This window comes from Pezoporus wallicus, unplaced genomic scaffold, assembly GCF_028554395.1.
Source record: "Pezoporus wallicus isolate ANWC-B61680 ecotype Strahan unplaced genomic scaffold, APGP_CSIRO_Pwel_v1 contig_2, whole genome shotgun sequence".
Classification (NCBI taxonomy): Eukaryota; Metazoa; Chordata; class Aves; order Psittaciformes; family Psittacidae; genus Pezoporus; species Pezoporus wallicus.
This window is the reverse complement of record NW_026639478.1, coordinates 834,476-850,210: the sequence shown is the minus strand read 5'-3', so window position 1 is coordinate 850,210 and position 15,735 is coordinate 834,476. Positions and strand designations below refer to the sequence as shown.

Sequence of the window (15,735 nt, the reverse complement as noted above, 5' to 3'; positions counted from 1 at the left end):
ACGCACACACAGGACGCCGCGCAGAACTCCCTTGTCCAGCCACAAATACCTGTCGCCGCCTGACCCCCGCGACCGGCGGGGCGGTGGCACCGGAGAGGGGTCAGGAGCCGCTCGGGCACAGACGCTCTCCATCCCGGTTCGGCCACGTCCTGCCTGGGCAGCAGGAGCCCCCCTTCCTCCTATCAAGGGTTTCTCTCCCGCTCCGACCCCCCGAGCCCGTGCTGGTACCTGTCGGTGCCAGCGAGGCTGTCCGCGCCGGCCGCCGCTCACAGCCCGTCCCGGGGCGCCGCTCTCCCGCCGCAGCCCAGCGCTCCGCGGACAGCGCGCCGCCCCATCCCCGGCGGCAGCGCTCGCAGCCGCAGAGCTAATTATAGCCCCGAAGAATTAAAAAAGAATCATTTAAAATTTTAAAATTGAACAAAAAAAGGAAAACGGAGGAGGAGGGGGGCGGGCAGCCCGTCTGCGAGCCCAGCGCACCGCCGCTCTGGCAACGAGCGCAGCCGCTGCCGCTTTTCCTTGCGGAGCTGCGGGAGGAGGGAGGAGGAGGAGAAGGATGGGGACAAGGCGGAGGAGGAGGAGGCGGGGGCGCTGCTGCGAGGCGCTTCGCAGCCGCGGCCCGCCCCCCCGCGGGCGGTGCGGAGCAGAACGGAGCTGATCCCCAGCGGGTGGTGTGGGCCCCCGCAGTGTCGTGTCCCCCCCCACCAATCTCTTCCCGGCTGGCAAGAGGCGGAGCTGGCGGCTCTGCACCTCTGTTGGGAGCGTCCGCGCGGCTCTTCCATCTTGTCATTCGACGCTTGCTGCCTCTCAGGCGGTTTGCCCCGAAGGTGGAACATCCGCAAAAGCCCTCTGATCCCGGCGCATATACCACGCTGATCCTTCCGCAGGGAATGGTGGGGGAACAGGCTCCCGCAGCTCCGCTTTCCCGAGGCCAGTTGCCCTCAGTAGTGTGTGCGAAAGCAGACTCTAAATGTGGATATTGGGAGGGCTAACGACGGCAATTAAAGGTGACTGTAAATGATAGAACATTGCAGGTAATGGACCTTACGTTTCTTCCTTTGAGCATCTTTCTTTGAGTATCTTCCCTCTGTTACCCCAGAAAGGAAAAAAAGGTAGGAATGCAGCATTTTCCCAGAGATTCTGGGGTGTTTTCTTCAAGTCCAGTCTTCCTTCCAAAATGTATAGTCCTATTTACTATAACGGGGGGGGAATCCCTGGTAGGTCTGTGCAGTTGGTAAATAGATACAATTTAGATGGTGGCTCAAGGGGGCAATATTGATACCATCCCGATATTCCTGTATCTTTATCTTTGCCCATTTGGGTCAGGATAGGTAGACTCACCCTTTCTCAAGGTATGTTTTTCATGGAGCTTGAAGACCTGTCACACAGAGGATGACGCAGTATGAGGAAGTTTAGGAAATCACAACAACGAAAGAGAGCTGGGCTTTCACAGAGCATTATACATGGAAAAAACCCAAACCCTCAATGAATAAAAATCCAAGCTGCTAATTTCACCTGATCTGGAGTGATTTTCAGCAGCAGTAATGAACCTGTGTTATTTATATTGTATGCTGAAAATAAACAGCACCCAGTACCCTTAAGCAGTAGAAATGAGAGAAAACAACTCCAGATTATATAAAAGCAGAAAAAGATGCTGCTCTTCACACTGGTGTGCAGAACTCTGGGGCCTACAAGCTATTCCCAAAGGATTCTGAGTTCAGATGGGCTTTACAGCAATCCCAGCGGTGCATTTCCAGAGGCAGACACTTCTCTACCGCTGCCACCACAATGCTACTGCTGTAGCTCCAAGGTGAGATGTTTAGGGTGACCTTTCCATGTCTCTGATGGGATTGACTACTCCCCATTTCATGGGTTTCACACAGGATGTGAACTGTGAGGTCAAGACAGAGAAGCTGCTTTCTGGACAAAGCAGCTGTGAGGCTCAGGCTGTGGAATGCCAGGGGAAGAGGAGACGGAATATTTGTGGCAATGCTGAAAGCTATAAATGTCTCATCATGCATACTTAATATGCTTTTGAGTCCATTTCAGCCTTTTAGGGGGTGGCAGATCTCACTGTGGAAGCCTGGTTAATTTATTAAATGTTTTCAGTGTTATATACTAATTGCAGCATCCTGCTCCAATCTTGAGCCTCCTACAGTAGTTCTTGGCAATTACTTTATCATATAACCCATGTCACAAATTCCCTCTGGCCCTTTTGGTATCTTGAGGAAGAGTTTTTGAACTTAAGGTTGCAGATGCAAATACCTCATTCATTTACAGCCTCCTCTTTCAAGGAAATATTCTCTACCCTATGCAAATACATGTGCTAGGGATGTATGAGCTTATTTCTCTTGATTTCTCATTGTAGTTTTGCATAACAAACACAGAAAGCTAGTTTCCTCCTCTTTGTCACCCCAAACCCTGCACACATTCCCTCTTCCCTGCTTCCAGTGCTGCAGCTTGCCGAAACTGCTGGGAGATTGAGTAGACTTGCAGATGCTCTAGATAAAATCTCTGTCCCACTTAGTCCTTCCGGAACATGTATTCATCCTGACGCACATGCTTTTGAAAGGCTCAGGGTCAGTCATTCCACGTGTGTCTTGTTTTGCTAATTCGGTGGAAAATGCCAGAGAGCTCTGCCTCCCTCAGTAATTAGGCAGGAACCGGAGCTGCCGTTGTATTGTGGCTGTGATCATGCTACTACTCCTATGAATTATTCACTGTATTACAGTGTAATCTGCTGTTATGTTAAAAATAGGTCAGCATGAATGTCCCCAGTGAAATTTCTAAGTGACAACAGCTGATTTGAGCTTTGTCTCCAGAAAACAGTGACCTTTCCAAACCAGTAATTGCCAATTATGCTGCACTTCCACCTCCTTGCCAGCTCCTGTGCACCTTCACAAACACTGATTCTCAGCAATGGTAACCCCACATTATACTTGAGACAACTAAGCCAGAGTTCCTAAATTACCTGCTGAGCTTTGCCGGGGCACTTTCTTTGCCATTAGCCTTTGCTCCCAGGCCAAATCGTAAATCAGGATTATGAATGAAGAGATTATAGTCTGAGAATACCTAAACGGTCTGCTCCTCCCAGGCACCCGGAAGGCTTCTTGCAAGGGCTGAGCAGGATTTTCTGGCTGATATGCATCAGTTACACATTGCTCCAGGGGGTGGATATAATGAGAAGTACTTCACTTTTCCCATCACCCTCCAGGCTCCAGCCCACTAAATCCATCAACTCAGCAAAGCCAGGAGAGCTCCTGGCTCGCATGTCCATTGCAGACATACCTAGAGAAACCTGGAAAGAGGGAGCAGGACCCGGCAGTCTGGACACAGGTCTGGGGGAAACCCTTTTTCCCACATAAGATACTCTGTGGGAGGATTCTATGAACACCCCTGTGAAAATGTGGGATGTCGGTGCAATTTCCCTGCTGATAGTGGGGTGTATGCCTGTTATGCAGATACAAAGACTTAGCCTAGGCCTGGATTCTTTCACCTGCAAGCAAGGATTGGTGTCAATACTCAGCAGACCATGCAGATAGCAATTCACACGGAGGTCTCCCATCAGCATGTTTGGATCAGCCAAAGGAGGTGGGGGGATAGGCGGGCAGAAAATGGCTTTGAGCTTTGGATGTCTGAGATAGGTCAGGCCTGCCTTAGCTTTTAAGGAAGGCAATCTGTATCGGAGCTTTTTCTGTTGTAACGTTTCTTTGCTGTTTCTACGTAACTCTCCTGCTGATAACGGTGTGCCTGGAAATGCATGGCATCTTCCTATCTCTGATGAATGCCCCACAAGACGTCTCCAGCAGGTATCACACTGTGTGAACACAGGTAGCAAGCCTGAGCACTCTTATTTGGGGACCGTGATCCAAAAAAAGGAGGTGAGTGATCACATTTGAGTGTGGGAAGCACAGCAGGTGCCAGAACCATCATTTGGAAAGGCTCTTAGGGGAGAGGTAAAAGACAAGAGCCTGACGTCTGCCGTGAGCAACCTGGGCAAGACATGAGCTTTAACTTTCTAAGCATACACAAGTTCACTGTTACTCTTTCCAGCTAAACACATTAAAGTGTTGCCACAACTTTCCTGCTACACCTTGCCTGTGCTGCCCTTTGGGTTGACCCCCTTCTCTGTCAGCTGAGCCTGCCCAGCACATCTGGCTTGCACTCATCATCATCCTGTAACACTTCTTACTCTCCTTCTAAAAGACTTTGATCTCCACTTGTTTTTCACTGCTGACATCCTCTAACCACTGTGCAACCATTTCCACCTTTTTACTTCCCATCACTGTGTTGCTGCTCTCTCAAGTTCCGCATTTCTCTTGCTGTTGCTTCTGTAAAGCTTTCCACCTGCTGCTCTTGGGGCGTTTTGTGGGAAAAGCTACTTGAGATGATCTTCTGCAGTTATTCAGGAGCAGATTCAACCTTTTGGGACTTCTGGCCAGATGCTCAGCACAGCCGGATCTTTGAGAAAAACTGAAGTATAATGCAGTGGTTTTGCCCTGTGGCATGGTGGTCAGGACACAATTGATATACCAAGGAACAGCTATGCGTGCAGAGAGAGGGCCAGGGACATAAAGGGGAATTGCCTTTAGCCTTTCATGTACTGCAAAAGATAATGCTTTCCATAGGTAATCCTTCCTTTATCTCTTCTTTGGTCTACCTTGCTGCATTTGTGCTGAACTGAGATAGCTGCCTTTAGAGCAAGAACACTTCCCACTGATGACCTGTGCCTCTGGCAGCATTTGAAGATAACAACTTAACTTTGGGAGGCATTTGCACAAGCATACAGCCTACCTGCCCACATGTGTATAACTTGGGGGAGCAGGAGGAAGGAGCCACTGATTGCTTTCCCCCCCCACCCGCCAGAACTGTCCGTATTTCAAAATCACCCTCAATGCCTTTTTCAGGCAGATTTTGGGTGGCAGTGTTCGTGGAGGGCTGCAGGGAGCAGCGCATTCCAGTTTCTCAGACTGCTTAGCAACCAAGGCCGCTGAGCCGCTCTTAAGTGCACACCAAGTGTGTGGATGGCATGTCTAGTGCTGCAGTTCTAGCCTTATTTCCCCCTCTCTCTTGGTTTTGAAAAGCATTCCTTGTTTTCTAATTAAGGCACACAGAAAAATGCTAGAAACTTATTTTTGCTTTCCAGGACAGCTGGAAGTCAGCTATGCAATGCAATGATCAAAGCTATGGTAGTGATCAGAGATCTGAAGCGACAGGTATGGTGCTGTTGGCCTGCTTTTTGGGAGCGCAACTGTCAGACCACCTCTTCCATGCTGTTGGCAATGGGCTGGCTTCAAGTTCTGCTGCTGGACAGACTTGAAACCCTCTTTACCACCTTGTCCAGAGGAGTGCGGAGAGTGGAATGCAGTGCTTCCCAAAGGTCTGCAGCATGGGAGATACCTGCTTGGGGCTGCCTTTCCCAGTACCGCCAGCATGCATAAGATCAAGAAGGCACTGTTAGACTGTTTCCAGGAAAGGATCCGGCTTTGTAGACAGAAAGTTGATCTGATCCCAGCTTCCTTGTTGGGATTGTCTTGAATCTTTACGTAATCTCTTGGCTCTTTCCTGTTTCTTGGCTCTCAAGTGCCCAAACCTGGCTCCCTGCCCCAGATTTCTTTTTCCATCACAGCAGCGGGCTGAATTCCCCACTGTGTTTGGGAGTCTCGTAGGGTTTGATGCCATCTCTACCCAAGTTACCAGACCTGTTGCTGAAACTTGCTAGTGACATCAGGGCTCTAGTTAAAATGTAGGCTCAGCCCATTTTCACTTCTTTTGCAGCCTCACCTGCACTTGTAAATCTGGGACAAGGTCTGAAGCGCAGAGGAGAAGAAAGCCTTTCTTGCACATGCTCAACCACTCTCTGGTTAGCAGTCCCAGGCATGGCTGGGCCAGCCCCATACTCATCCACCCCAGGCTATGAAGTAGGCGATTGACCTGGAAGGACAAGGGATCATGAAGGACAGGTATTATATGGGGCCAAACAGGGTAGGACATGTTATCAACTACCAAAGTCATCCTAGTTCCATGACTGAAAGAGCAGGCTGGGGCACCCAGGGCTTCGGCCTGCCTTGCTGTGCCCTCCAGCAGCAGTGTAAGGACAGCCTTTGCCTTCCTCCAGCAAAGTGTGTCCCACAGGTCATGGCAAAAACACAAGGAGCTGCAGGGATGAAGAATATGGTCTGGGGAAAATGATGGTCAGGTAGGAGAAGGATACAAAGGCTGGGGTGGAGGGAACAGAGCAAATCATGCCAGACAAGCTTCAAAATCAAGTGCCATGCATGAAGCCTGCAGTGCTGCACACCTGTACTCCTGCATGTTCCCAGTGTAGTGGATTCATAACAGAAACCCAGGAAGAGTCCTCTGGGGAAAAGGCTCCAAGCAATTTCCACCCTCAGTTACACTAGTATAAAACCAGAGCTGCCCCGAAATCATTTCCGGATGGACAGCAGTATAGGAGGCCCAGCCAGTTCCTCAGTGTGGCCAGTGACCTGGGCTGACCAAGCCCCTCTTCCTTTCTCCTGGGCCACAGTTCTGCACAGCGCGCTGCAGCTTTGAGAAATCATTTTCATCCCCTTCCAGCCTCCAAGATACCACCACAGCCCTCTTTTCCTCATCACCGCATATTTCTGTGGCTTAAATATAGCAAATATAAAACAAGTGCAGCGCACATGAAATGCCATTCGGGGGAGCGCAATGAATACGCTGCCTCTGTAACATAATGAGCCCCAAGTGCATCTGCCAAATATTTGGACTGAGATTCCAAAGGAGAGGGAGTGGATCTACGGCATGGAGAGGCTCGTGATCAAACCCGCAGGCCAGTATCCCTATGCGTCTCTTGGGGGAATATAGGTTGCTCATTGGTCCAGCTTGCCTTAACATGGAAGTATTTAACCACTCGCAGCGGTTGTTTCCTCTAGAAAAGATGAAAAGCAGCTTTTTGTACCATGTCACTAGGGATGTGAGTGGAATTGAATTAAAAAATGACAAATAATATGTAATTTAAAGCAAAGAAATAGTGTTTTCTTAGGGGTGTGGTCTGGCTTTGTGGCTAAGGTTAAATGACGCTGATTAAACTATGTCAGCTTTTCAACATCTGACCCCGGGTACTATTTTCAGAGCAGTGGTTTTTGAAGTGATTAATGACAACAGCTTGGCACTAAGCAGTGGCTGGTGTTGCTGATTAAGCTAACCCTTCCTTGGCTCACAGCAGGCATCAGGAATAGAATGGGCAGGAAGCTCCCCAGAGTGACTGAAGAGGCAGAGCAGATCAGGACCTCCCGAGCTGCCTGCTCTTCCATGGGAAAATCAAAACAAAGCTATAGCCATCCAACTCCAGAGCTGAGCTCAGCAGTGCTGGAGGGTTCTGCTCCTCCTCTGCCTTCATTCTGCTTTGACAATATTTTTCTATGGACCCTTTTCAACATTCCTACCCCTCTCAATAACAAAAGTGACTCACTTGTTAAATTATGCTAGTATTGCTAGTGTGGCACCCCTTGCACATGTTTGTAGGAGGATCTCAGAGATGCTATCTAGCCTCAAATCTATCTGCATCTGTAAAATTCCTCTTTTCCCTGAGGCACTCAAGAGAAGGAAATCTGTTAGTTCAGTGTGAAGGCTGAGTATTATGGCCCAGTCCTTCAGTCCTGATGTTACCCAGACTCCCCAAATCATTCAGTTCATAGATCAGACTGATTATCCAGATGGCACTCTAGAACTCAGGGGTTCCCTAGAGGAAGCAGGCTGTTCTCAGTCTGCTCTTTACATCACCACCATTAGGAAACTCCAGTGACCCCTGGTCTGCTGGTGACATTTGAGACAGAAAAATGACTTATCTACTCAGTGCTACCTCTGTTATTTTCATGGCATTACCTGGGCCCTGTCCTATCTTTTTCTTCTTCCTTCTCGAGTGAGAAAACGCAGTGAGTGGGAGTCCAAAACTTACAGGGAGCTCCCAGTTGGCAAACTGCACTTCTACACAGGCATAACCACCCTGCTAAAATGAACATAGTGCCCGTGGGTTACATCCATGTTCACAGCAGAACTTTTTCACTGCCCTGAGCTATCACAAAGTGAGAAAGATGTGAATGAAGCTCCCTTTATGCCATAGAGCCTGAAGGCTGGCCAGCATCGTTAGCCTCTGGCATCTTAATCACAAACTTCAGAGAGCTGTAGGGCAAAGATGGAAGATTTCATCTCCAAGAGCATTCTGCAGGAGTCCTTGAAAACTTAATGCCTATGATAATGGCAATATATTCGTAAAGCCATCCCCTCAGAGAGGCTGTCCCCCTCTTTTCTGCTGCAGGTGGTTCTGACACACCTCCAGGGAAGCTCCTGGATGGCTGCTGGGCCACTGCCATTCCCGGACCATAGGCACACTCCTCAGGGGAGCCCAGAGGGTTTTTCACTCCAGTATTGCACGGCATGAAGAGAGGATCACTTGCACAAAAGCTTGTTGCTGTGGGTGACTTCCCCTCAGGCTGGGCACATGGTGGGCAGGAAGGCAGGGCTGGCCTGGGGAGCAGCCTGGCATGATGAAAGGGGAGGTGTTGCAAGCCCTTGTCTGAGTTTTTGAGCAGTTTTGGGTTTTGCTTCCCAGGGTGGTTATTTCACCTGGGATTATGGACTTAAGTGTTTGTCATTTGTTCATTCAGGGGCTGGGTCGCAGTGGAACTTTCTCCAAAATCTCTCTTTATTTTCTCACTCTGGCTATGTGCCTCTCACTGTACCTTCCTTTCTTTACACCTCGCTTTTTGTCTTTCCATCTTTTTACCAACTGTTTGAACCCTAGGCATCACTTCCAAGCTCTAGGTGCCTGAAATTTCCGATTCCCAGACTCTGCAATTAAACCAGAGGAAGCCAGTGTCAGCCCCCATGAGTTATGCAGCACTAAGCCTATTGTGCTCAGCATTTCCACAGTGGTTTTGCTTCACCTGTTGTCCAGTTGCCAACGACGCAGGAATATCCGTGGCTCCTCACAGCATAAATGCTTTCCTGCACCCTCCCCACCCAATCTTTTTTTGGGGTGTGCAAATGCACACATATATACCTACCCCCCTTAGCTCAATGTCTCTGGGTTGAACTAGGAATTTCAGCAGTGTGGAAGGATTGCTTAAGTGGCTGCCACAGTGGGACCCCTCTTCAAACCATCTCCCTGCTCTTAGATGTCAGATCAAGCCAAAAATTCCGTGGGGCCTGACAGCACCCCTCATTCCCCCCACGCCATGCTGAGATGTAGGAGAAATCCTACCATGTGGGAATCATCCCACCATCAACCTCTGTGACAAGTCAAGTGCTCAACTACTTTCCCCTCTGTCTCTAACACATGTTCTCTGACCGTTTTCACTCTTCGCCTTTTAACTCTGCACTTCCTGCCCCGGCTGTTCTGTGACTGTCACACCCTTGGTACACCAACCACAAGGCTTTGGTTTTAGCATCCAGGCAGGGGAAGCTCATTTCAGAGGCAGCTGAGCTGTGCCTCGAATTGTTAAAGGGGTGAAGCTGTTTACGCCATCAGCTCATGTTAGCCAAGACACATCTATTTTGTGACTTTCATGATGGGGCTGGGCGACAAAAAGCTTGTTTCACAGAGCTTTGTAGAGACACCATCTAAACACAGGAGGGGGAAAATGGGTGAAAAGGAAGGCAATTTTGTTGTAGCTTTTGGTGGGACACTTGTTTTGCAAGCTTAGAAGGTGGCATGAGCACACCTGATCAGTGGTTTCCCTCTGGCTTGTACATACCTTCCTCTTTTCTCTGAGGGCTGGTTAAATGCCACTTGTTTATTTGACCTGTTTTTCTCCTTCACTGTTGTTATTGTGAGTGATTTAGAAATATTCTGACGAATACGAACCAAACAAGTTACCTTCAAGACATGGAGAAGGAAACAACTGAAAGATCAAAGATCTTTAATTAAAAAATAAGGAGACAACAAAGCAGAAAGTGTCTCTCCTTTCAATCCTTTTCAGTTCTGGGCCTCAAGGACTTAAGCATTTCTTCTTCAGCTACAGAGCACAATGGCCTGTTAAAAATAGCCCTCCAGCTGCCCAGGACAGCTGGAAGTGCAGGAAGGCCAGAGCACTGCGGGTTGGTTGATGCACCCAGGGTGGGGATGGGCATCTCGCACTGACTCCTCTGACCACAGAAAGCCCTCTCACCCATCTGCATAACTCTGTATCTGCCCATGGGCCACAACCAAAAGAAGCAGCTGTGAGAAGTAGGTGAGCAAAGCATTTAGTGTAAACGGGAATAAATGCTCCCTAAGAGAGCTCCATTTTCTCCATGCCATCCTCTTCCTACACATTAAGTAGGTCTGCCCATATTTTTGGAGAAAGGTGTTTCAATCTGAGTTTGTAGGCCAAATAACTCTTACTATGATCTATCTATCTGGTTAAAGCAGGCACTGTTGCCTTGGTGATGCAGTGATGGGACTTCTCTTCCCTGGATTGCAGTGACTATGGCACATGTGTTCTCCATTTCCGGGAGCATGAGATAAGCTGAAAGGACAAGTGGGGCTGGTGGGACCTGTAAGCATTTTCAGGACAATGATACGTAGTCTCCCAGCAGTCAGGGAGGAAACGCTCCCATGCTTAATACATTGCAAATCTGCTCGCCTTTACTACAGCCTTCTCAGATATTAGGCACTCATATGCTGGAAAAAGCGGACATGTCAAACTCTGAGCTGGAAACAGGAAAAATAGCATCTCTGTATATCTCTAAGACAGACATTCAGTGGAATAGCATACTGATATATACTCATGGATATCCTTAGAAGACATGATTTGTTTAAAGTTGCATCAGTTTGATGTGCTCTGTGGGGGGAAGACGTACCTGGACTGGTCCTCACCAGAGCAGGGCTCGCCATGGTGGGTGAATGGCTTGCTAGCTACAGCATAGAAAGAAGCTTGGGCCAGTGGGTCATGGACAAGCTATGACATTGATCTCCCTGAATGACTTTCAGACATGTCACTGCAGCTGTATGTATGAGGAAAGCATAGTCTTGTATTGCTTTAGGGGAAGAGAAAGGTTGCTTAACCTGAATTGTTGCTGAACAAAAAAGCATGTCTCAACTTTAAGTTAACATCCAAGACTTTATCCTCATTTTTCTCTAACATGAGCAGTGATGTTACAATACACCAGGCAGTACACATAACCATGAACAGCAGCTACCTTTCATTTCAGCTAAGCCTCAAAGCTGATCCCAAACCCCAGAGCTAAAACTCTTTCTCTCTTAAAAAGGGCAGGTAGGCTGTACAAGGATGTAAAGGCATCTGGTACATTTCTGAAGCACACTTTTAAAGTTTGATGCAGCTACTGTTCTGCTGTTCTGTGGCAGGCTGGAGTGCAGCTGTGTGCCATGGCAGCACATCAGTCCTGGGCAAGGAGAAGACCCTGGGACTCTGTGCATTGCACCATCTCAAGGGGAGCTTTGGTCAACTGAACTGGAGCACACACTTGTTATTGGACATTATGAAAAAGACAGCTTTGCTTTTTTCCCCCATGTTTCGGAAACATGGATGGGATTTTGTGTTGGCTCTGGCCTGAGAGGCAGGTGACAGTTATCATGGGTCCAGCTAATGGGCACATAGAGGAGGTGGGAAGGGGAGACATGAGGAGAGGTCAGTGTGGAACAGCTCTATGAAACAATCTGCAATAAATCACAGTCTAACTTCTATTTCTCCTGTGCATTCTCGGTTTGGATATGCTGATCACTGCTAAAGAAATGCCTGGACCCATATGCTACCTGTGTTTGCTGAGTGCTTGCAAACTCTGTGCACACATACGTCTGAGTTGATCCGGCAGCTCTTGCTGTGCCAAAACCCTGGACCCAGTCAGAGGCTGTGCTGGGGTGGTGGCATCATGCCTCCATGTGTGCATTCAGCTCTCCTCCCAGGAGACCAAGGTCTGCCAAGAGAGCTGACGCATGCCCAAATCTCCCTCCCTCCCTGGGCATGGGAGCTGCAGGAGCCTTGCTGGCTCCTCAGCTTAGACAGACCCAAAGAAAACCCACGCCTGTTTGGCTACAGTGATGAGGGGAAGCCTTGTGCTAGTGGAGGCAATTTCTGTAACTTCCGAATCTCAGGCACTTGGAGTCACTGAAAACTAAGCATTTTCCTCAAAGCAGGTGTTTTGACTGAACAAAGGTGTAAAACTAATTGATGTCACTTGCCTTGAATTAACATATTGAGTAAGGCCGTAAAAGAAACAAAACGTGTCACTGCCTATACTTTCCAGAGGCTGAAATGGTTCCTTCTCAAAACATTTGCATACTACAGCTGTGCTCTGTGAAACGATGAAAATGATGTAGAGAAGAGGGAGCTGTACTTCACTGAACCTAAGCACAGTCATTTTGCAAATTCTCTGCAGATCCTTTGAAAGAGGGTAGCATAATGTAAGTGCAAGGTTGATATTAGAAAACAAGAACATTGGCTAAAGTATTTTCTTTGAGGATGAACATTTTCAAGCTTTGAATACCTGCTGCAAGAGTCAGCCTGATTTTTCAGGAAGATATGTGCAGCATATGTTGCCACACGAAGCTCCGTGACTTGGGATTTCAATAAGGTAAATAGGTACAATAAGGAAAACACATGCTACTGGAGCATAAGCAGATAAAAATGGCGCAATTATCAATGATGACGCAATGGTCCTGGCCTTGTTACAGAGTAAGTTATGTAGGAGTCATATAAGCAAAATACCCCATCCCTAGCAGTGTTCAGGGCCAGGTTGGACGGGGCTTTGAGCAATCTGGTCTTGTGGCTGGTGTCCCTGCCCATTTTATTGACAGTGTAATTTGACTTCTATAAGAAGTAAGACTTGATAGTGCATGAGATCTTATTCAAGAAGCTTAAAAAGGATTAGATCAATTTGGGAAATGCTGAAGGGCCTCAGAACAAGTCTGAATGACAGATGTAACCCAGCTGAGGAATCATCAGGGATGCCAGTTTCTAGTGAGGACCTGCACAGATTGATTCTGTCCCTATGGGATTTAACTCTTTTCATGTCAGTGACCTAAAAGGCAACTTTAAACTGAATATTAAGATGGCACAATGGCAAAGGGTAAGAGTGGTATGAATACAGTCTGTGGATAGTTATATGAGACATTTATATGTACAAGCAATAGTGAGTTCCTTGCTCTCCTGGGCAAGAAGGCAACAAACTCCAAAAAACCTAGAACAAATCAGCACTTGAAGAAAAAAGATAATGGCTATCTTTAACTGTGAGAGTAGCTAAGCATTGAGAGAAGCTAAAAAGGTGGATGGGAGATCTGTCATCACCGCTTTCCAAACCAAGCCAGATGTGGAGAACAAAAACCCTCAGCCCATGCCCTATGAGCTGTGGTCTGCACTGAGCTGCAGTTCAGCACCTGACAAATGCCTCCATCTGGCCTGGAAATCTCACACTCAGTTTTGGCTGGCTCCTAGGTCTCTGCAGCGTGAGCAGGGTGACTGAAACAGGCTCTGCTCCTCCCCTCTCGGATCCCACCCAGCTTGGGGAAGAGCACTGGGTTGTCCAGGGTCAACAGCACTCCAGAAATAGCAGCCAAGAGTGAATGTTTTCCTGCTAACCCGCTCAAGAGAGAGGAGAGGGGCTGAAGGGGAAGGCTAGCACTGTGCCTGTGTTGTCCGGGCTTTCCAGCTGGCAGGTTTGGAAGCCAACAGACCCTCTGGCCAAGAGAGCAGCTGGGGTAGATGTGTTCCCAGTTACACACAGATGACTTGAAGAGTCTGTCACCAACTCCTAGGCGTGTAGGATAACCCAGGTGGGAAGGAAGCTCAGGAGGTGATGTAGTCCAACCTCCTGCTCCAAGCAGGGTCATGGAGAGGTTTCTAAAATGTTCCTGCTTTGATAAGCCAGCCTCCTCCAGCTGTTGCTGGATCAGCCCTGCCAGAAACAACTTAGTTGAGAGGCTGGAAAGGATTTCTTAAGTACTGTGTCTTTCCCTTCAGATAACACAATATAAATGTCGAATAACCTGCACAATTCCCCTCCTTCCCTCCTACATTTCTGATTAAGAACATAGGCTAGAGGTTTCAGAAACAGCAACGAAGCCTAAATCCCACTGGCTCTTCAGAGCACTTGAAAATGTCCATATTGAGTCAGAGCACACAGCTGGTGATCCTGGGAAGCAGCATCCACCTGCATAAGAGCAGGATGCAGGGAATGCAACAGGGTACTTTCATTGCCAGTTGATTTGCCCACTGGCATTTCCCCATGTCTTCCCTGAACTATCAGGGTTTTTTCCTGAATGCAAATGATCTGATGTCTCCTTTCTTCAAATCCATTGCCCTTCTGAGCCCAGTCTGAGACACAGTGTGAGGAGTGGGGGCATATAGACGTGAGAAATGTATTTGAGTACAGACAGTACATCATTGAAACTGCTTTCTTTTCTGTGCTGATGCCTTTCACTGGGACACAGATAACTTGATTTGGCACTATTCATTGCTAAGTTTTCCATACCAACCGCAGCTGAGCTTTGTTTAAATGAGGTTTGCTGAAGCTGTGCTGAAAGTGAGTTTAAAGGTTCACAGTCTTTGGAGCAGATCCAGGCAGCTCTTTGTGCCTTCAACTCCCTTGGAAACTGCAGAGGGCTGGGGGCCGGGAGAAGATTTGCATGAGCAAGTTCTTCCCCCAGCCCCTGCTCAAGTGCAAAGGGCAGCAGCTAGCAGCAGAAATTAGATACCGTGGGCCAGATTCTTCTTCCTCCTCAGGGTCCTCTTATCTGCGTCTCTGCTGTTTTGACCTGAGATCACTTGGTACACATGTAACCAGTGACTTGGGATGCTAGCAGTGAGGAATCAAGCTACAGCAAAGCAGTTTTAGGGATAACAAACTACAGTGCCAGCTTTGTGCCCTGCATTGTGGCAGTCAGAGAAGAGGAGGCTAATTTTGCTCTGGTAATTTAAGCAGAAAGTCACCTTTAGCCCCTATAAAGAGCTTCTACTACTTTAGTGACAGCTGCACCTGTGGTGAATGCCCAACGCTACTTTGCACAGTGCAGCCACTGTGGAAAACACATTTGGTGTTCCCCCAGCTATCTTCATCAGCAGTAACCCCCTTGCTAAGGAAGCAAGCTGCTGAAACAGTGTGAAAGTTATTTTTATTGTATCTAGGGTGCTTTTGTTCTCCATTCTCTTAGGAGAAAAAGAAAGTCTGGTCACCCTGTGACCTTGGAGCCCACAGACAACTTCAGATTTACCCAAGAAATACCGCCCAGGCTAGAAACCGGTCTCTAGTCTGAGCAGGAGAAGGATTAATTTAAAAAAAGATGACTTTACCTTCCCCAAAGACATCATCTTCTTCCCCGGGTGCAGCCAGATCTTCTTGGGTGTGCTGCATCATGGCAAGGATGCAGCTCAGGGAGCAGCCAGAGCCAAGTGCTTGAACTGGTTCCTATGCTACAGCTTGACTGTTTCCTTTCACCGGTTCCCTAAACATTTTGGTGGTAACAACTTCCGCATCCGCACTTACGAAAATAGCCTCATTCATACGAGTAAAGCTTCTTGTTTTTATGATGGGTTTTGAGGTGGGGTGTCCTTACTGCTGAGAAGCCGATACTGATACTGAGAGCAGAGATGGGCACAAAATGCACCCTGCCCTGTCACACAAATGTCACAGCAGGAGCTCTGTCACCCTGGGGTGCAGGGGTTTCGCATATGAATGCGAATCCTTTTTGGTGGCAGAGGCTGGGAACAACTTGGTCCTGCAGAGCAGCTCACTTTCACCCCAGGGACAGTTTGACCC

The 15,735-nt window shown here is 48.1% G+C and overlaps 1 protein-coding gene across 1 annotated transcript in view; it reads right to left on the bottom strand.

The window, feature by feature from the left end:
- The window catches only part of RIPOR2 (RHO family interacting cell polarization regulator 2), a 64,548-nt gene extending 49,026 nt beyond the window's left edge, over nucleotides 1-15,522 (bottom strand). Inside the window, 1 exon segment of the mRNA XM_057414708.1 lies at nucleotides 15,270-15,522. Within this exon segment, the coding sequence (XP_057270691.1) occupies nucleotides 15,270-15,333 (64 nt within the window). The 5' untranslated portion in view covers nucleotides 15,334-15,522.
- Nucleotides 15,523-15,735: the final 213 nt, after the last annotated feature.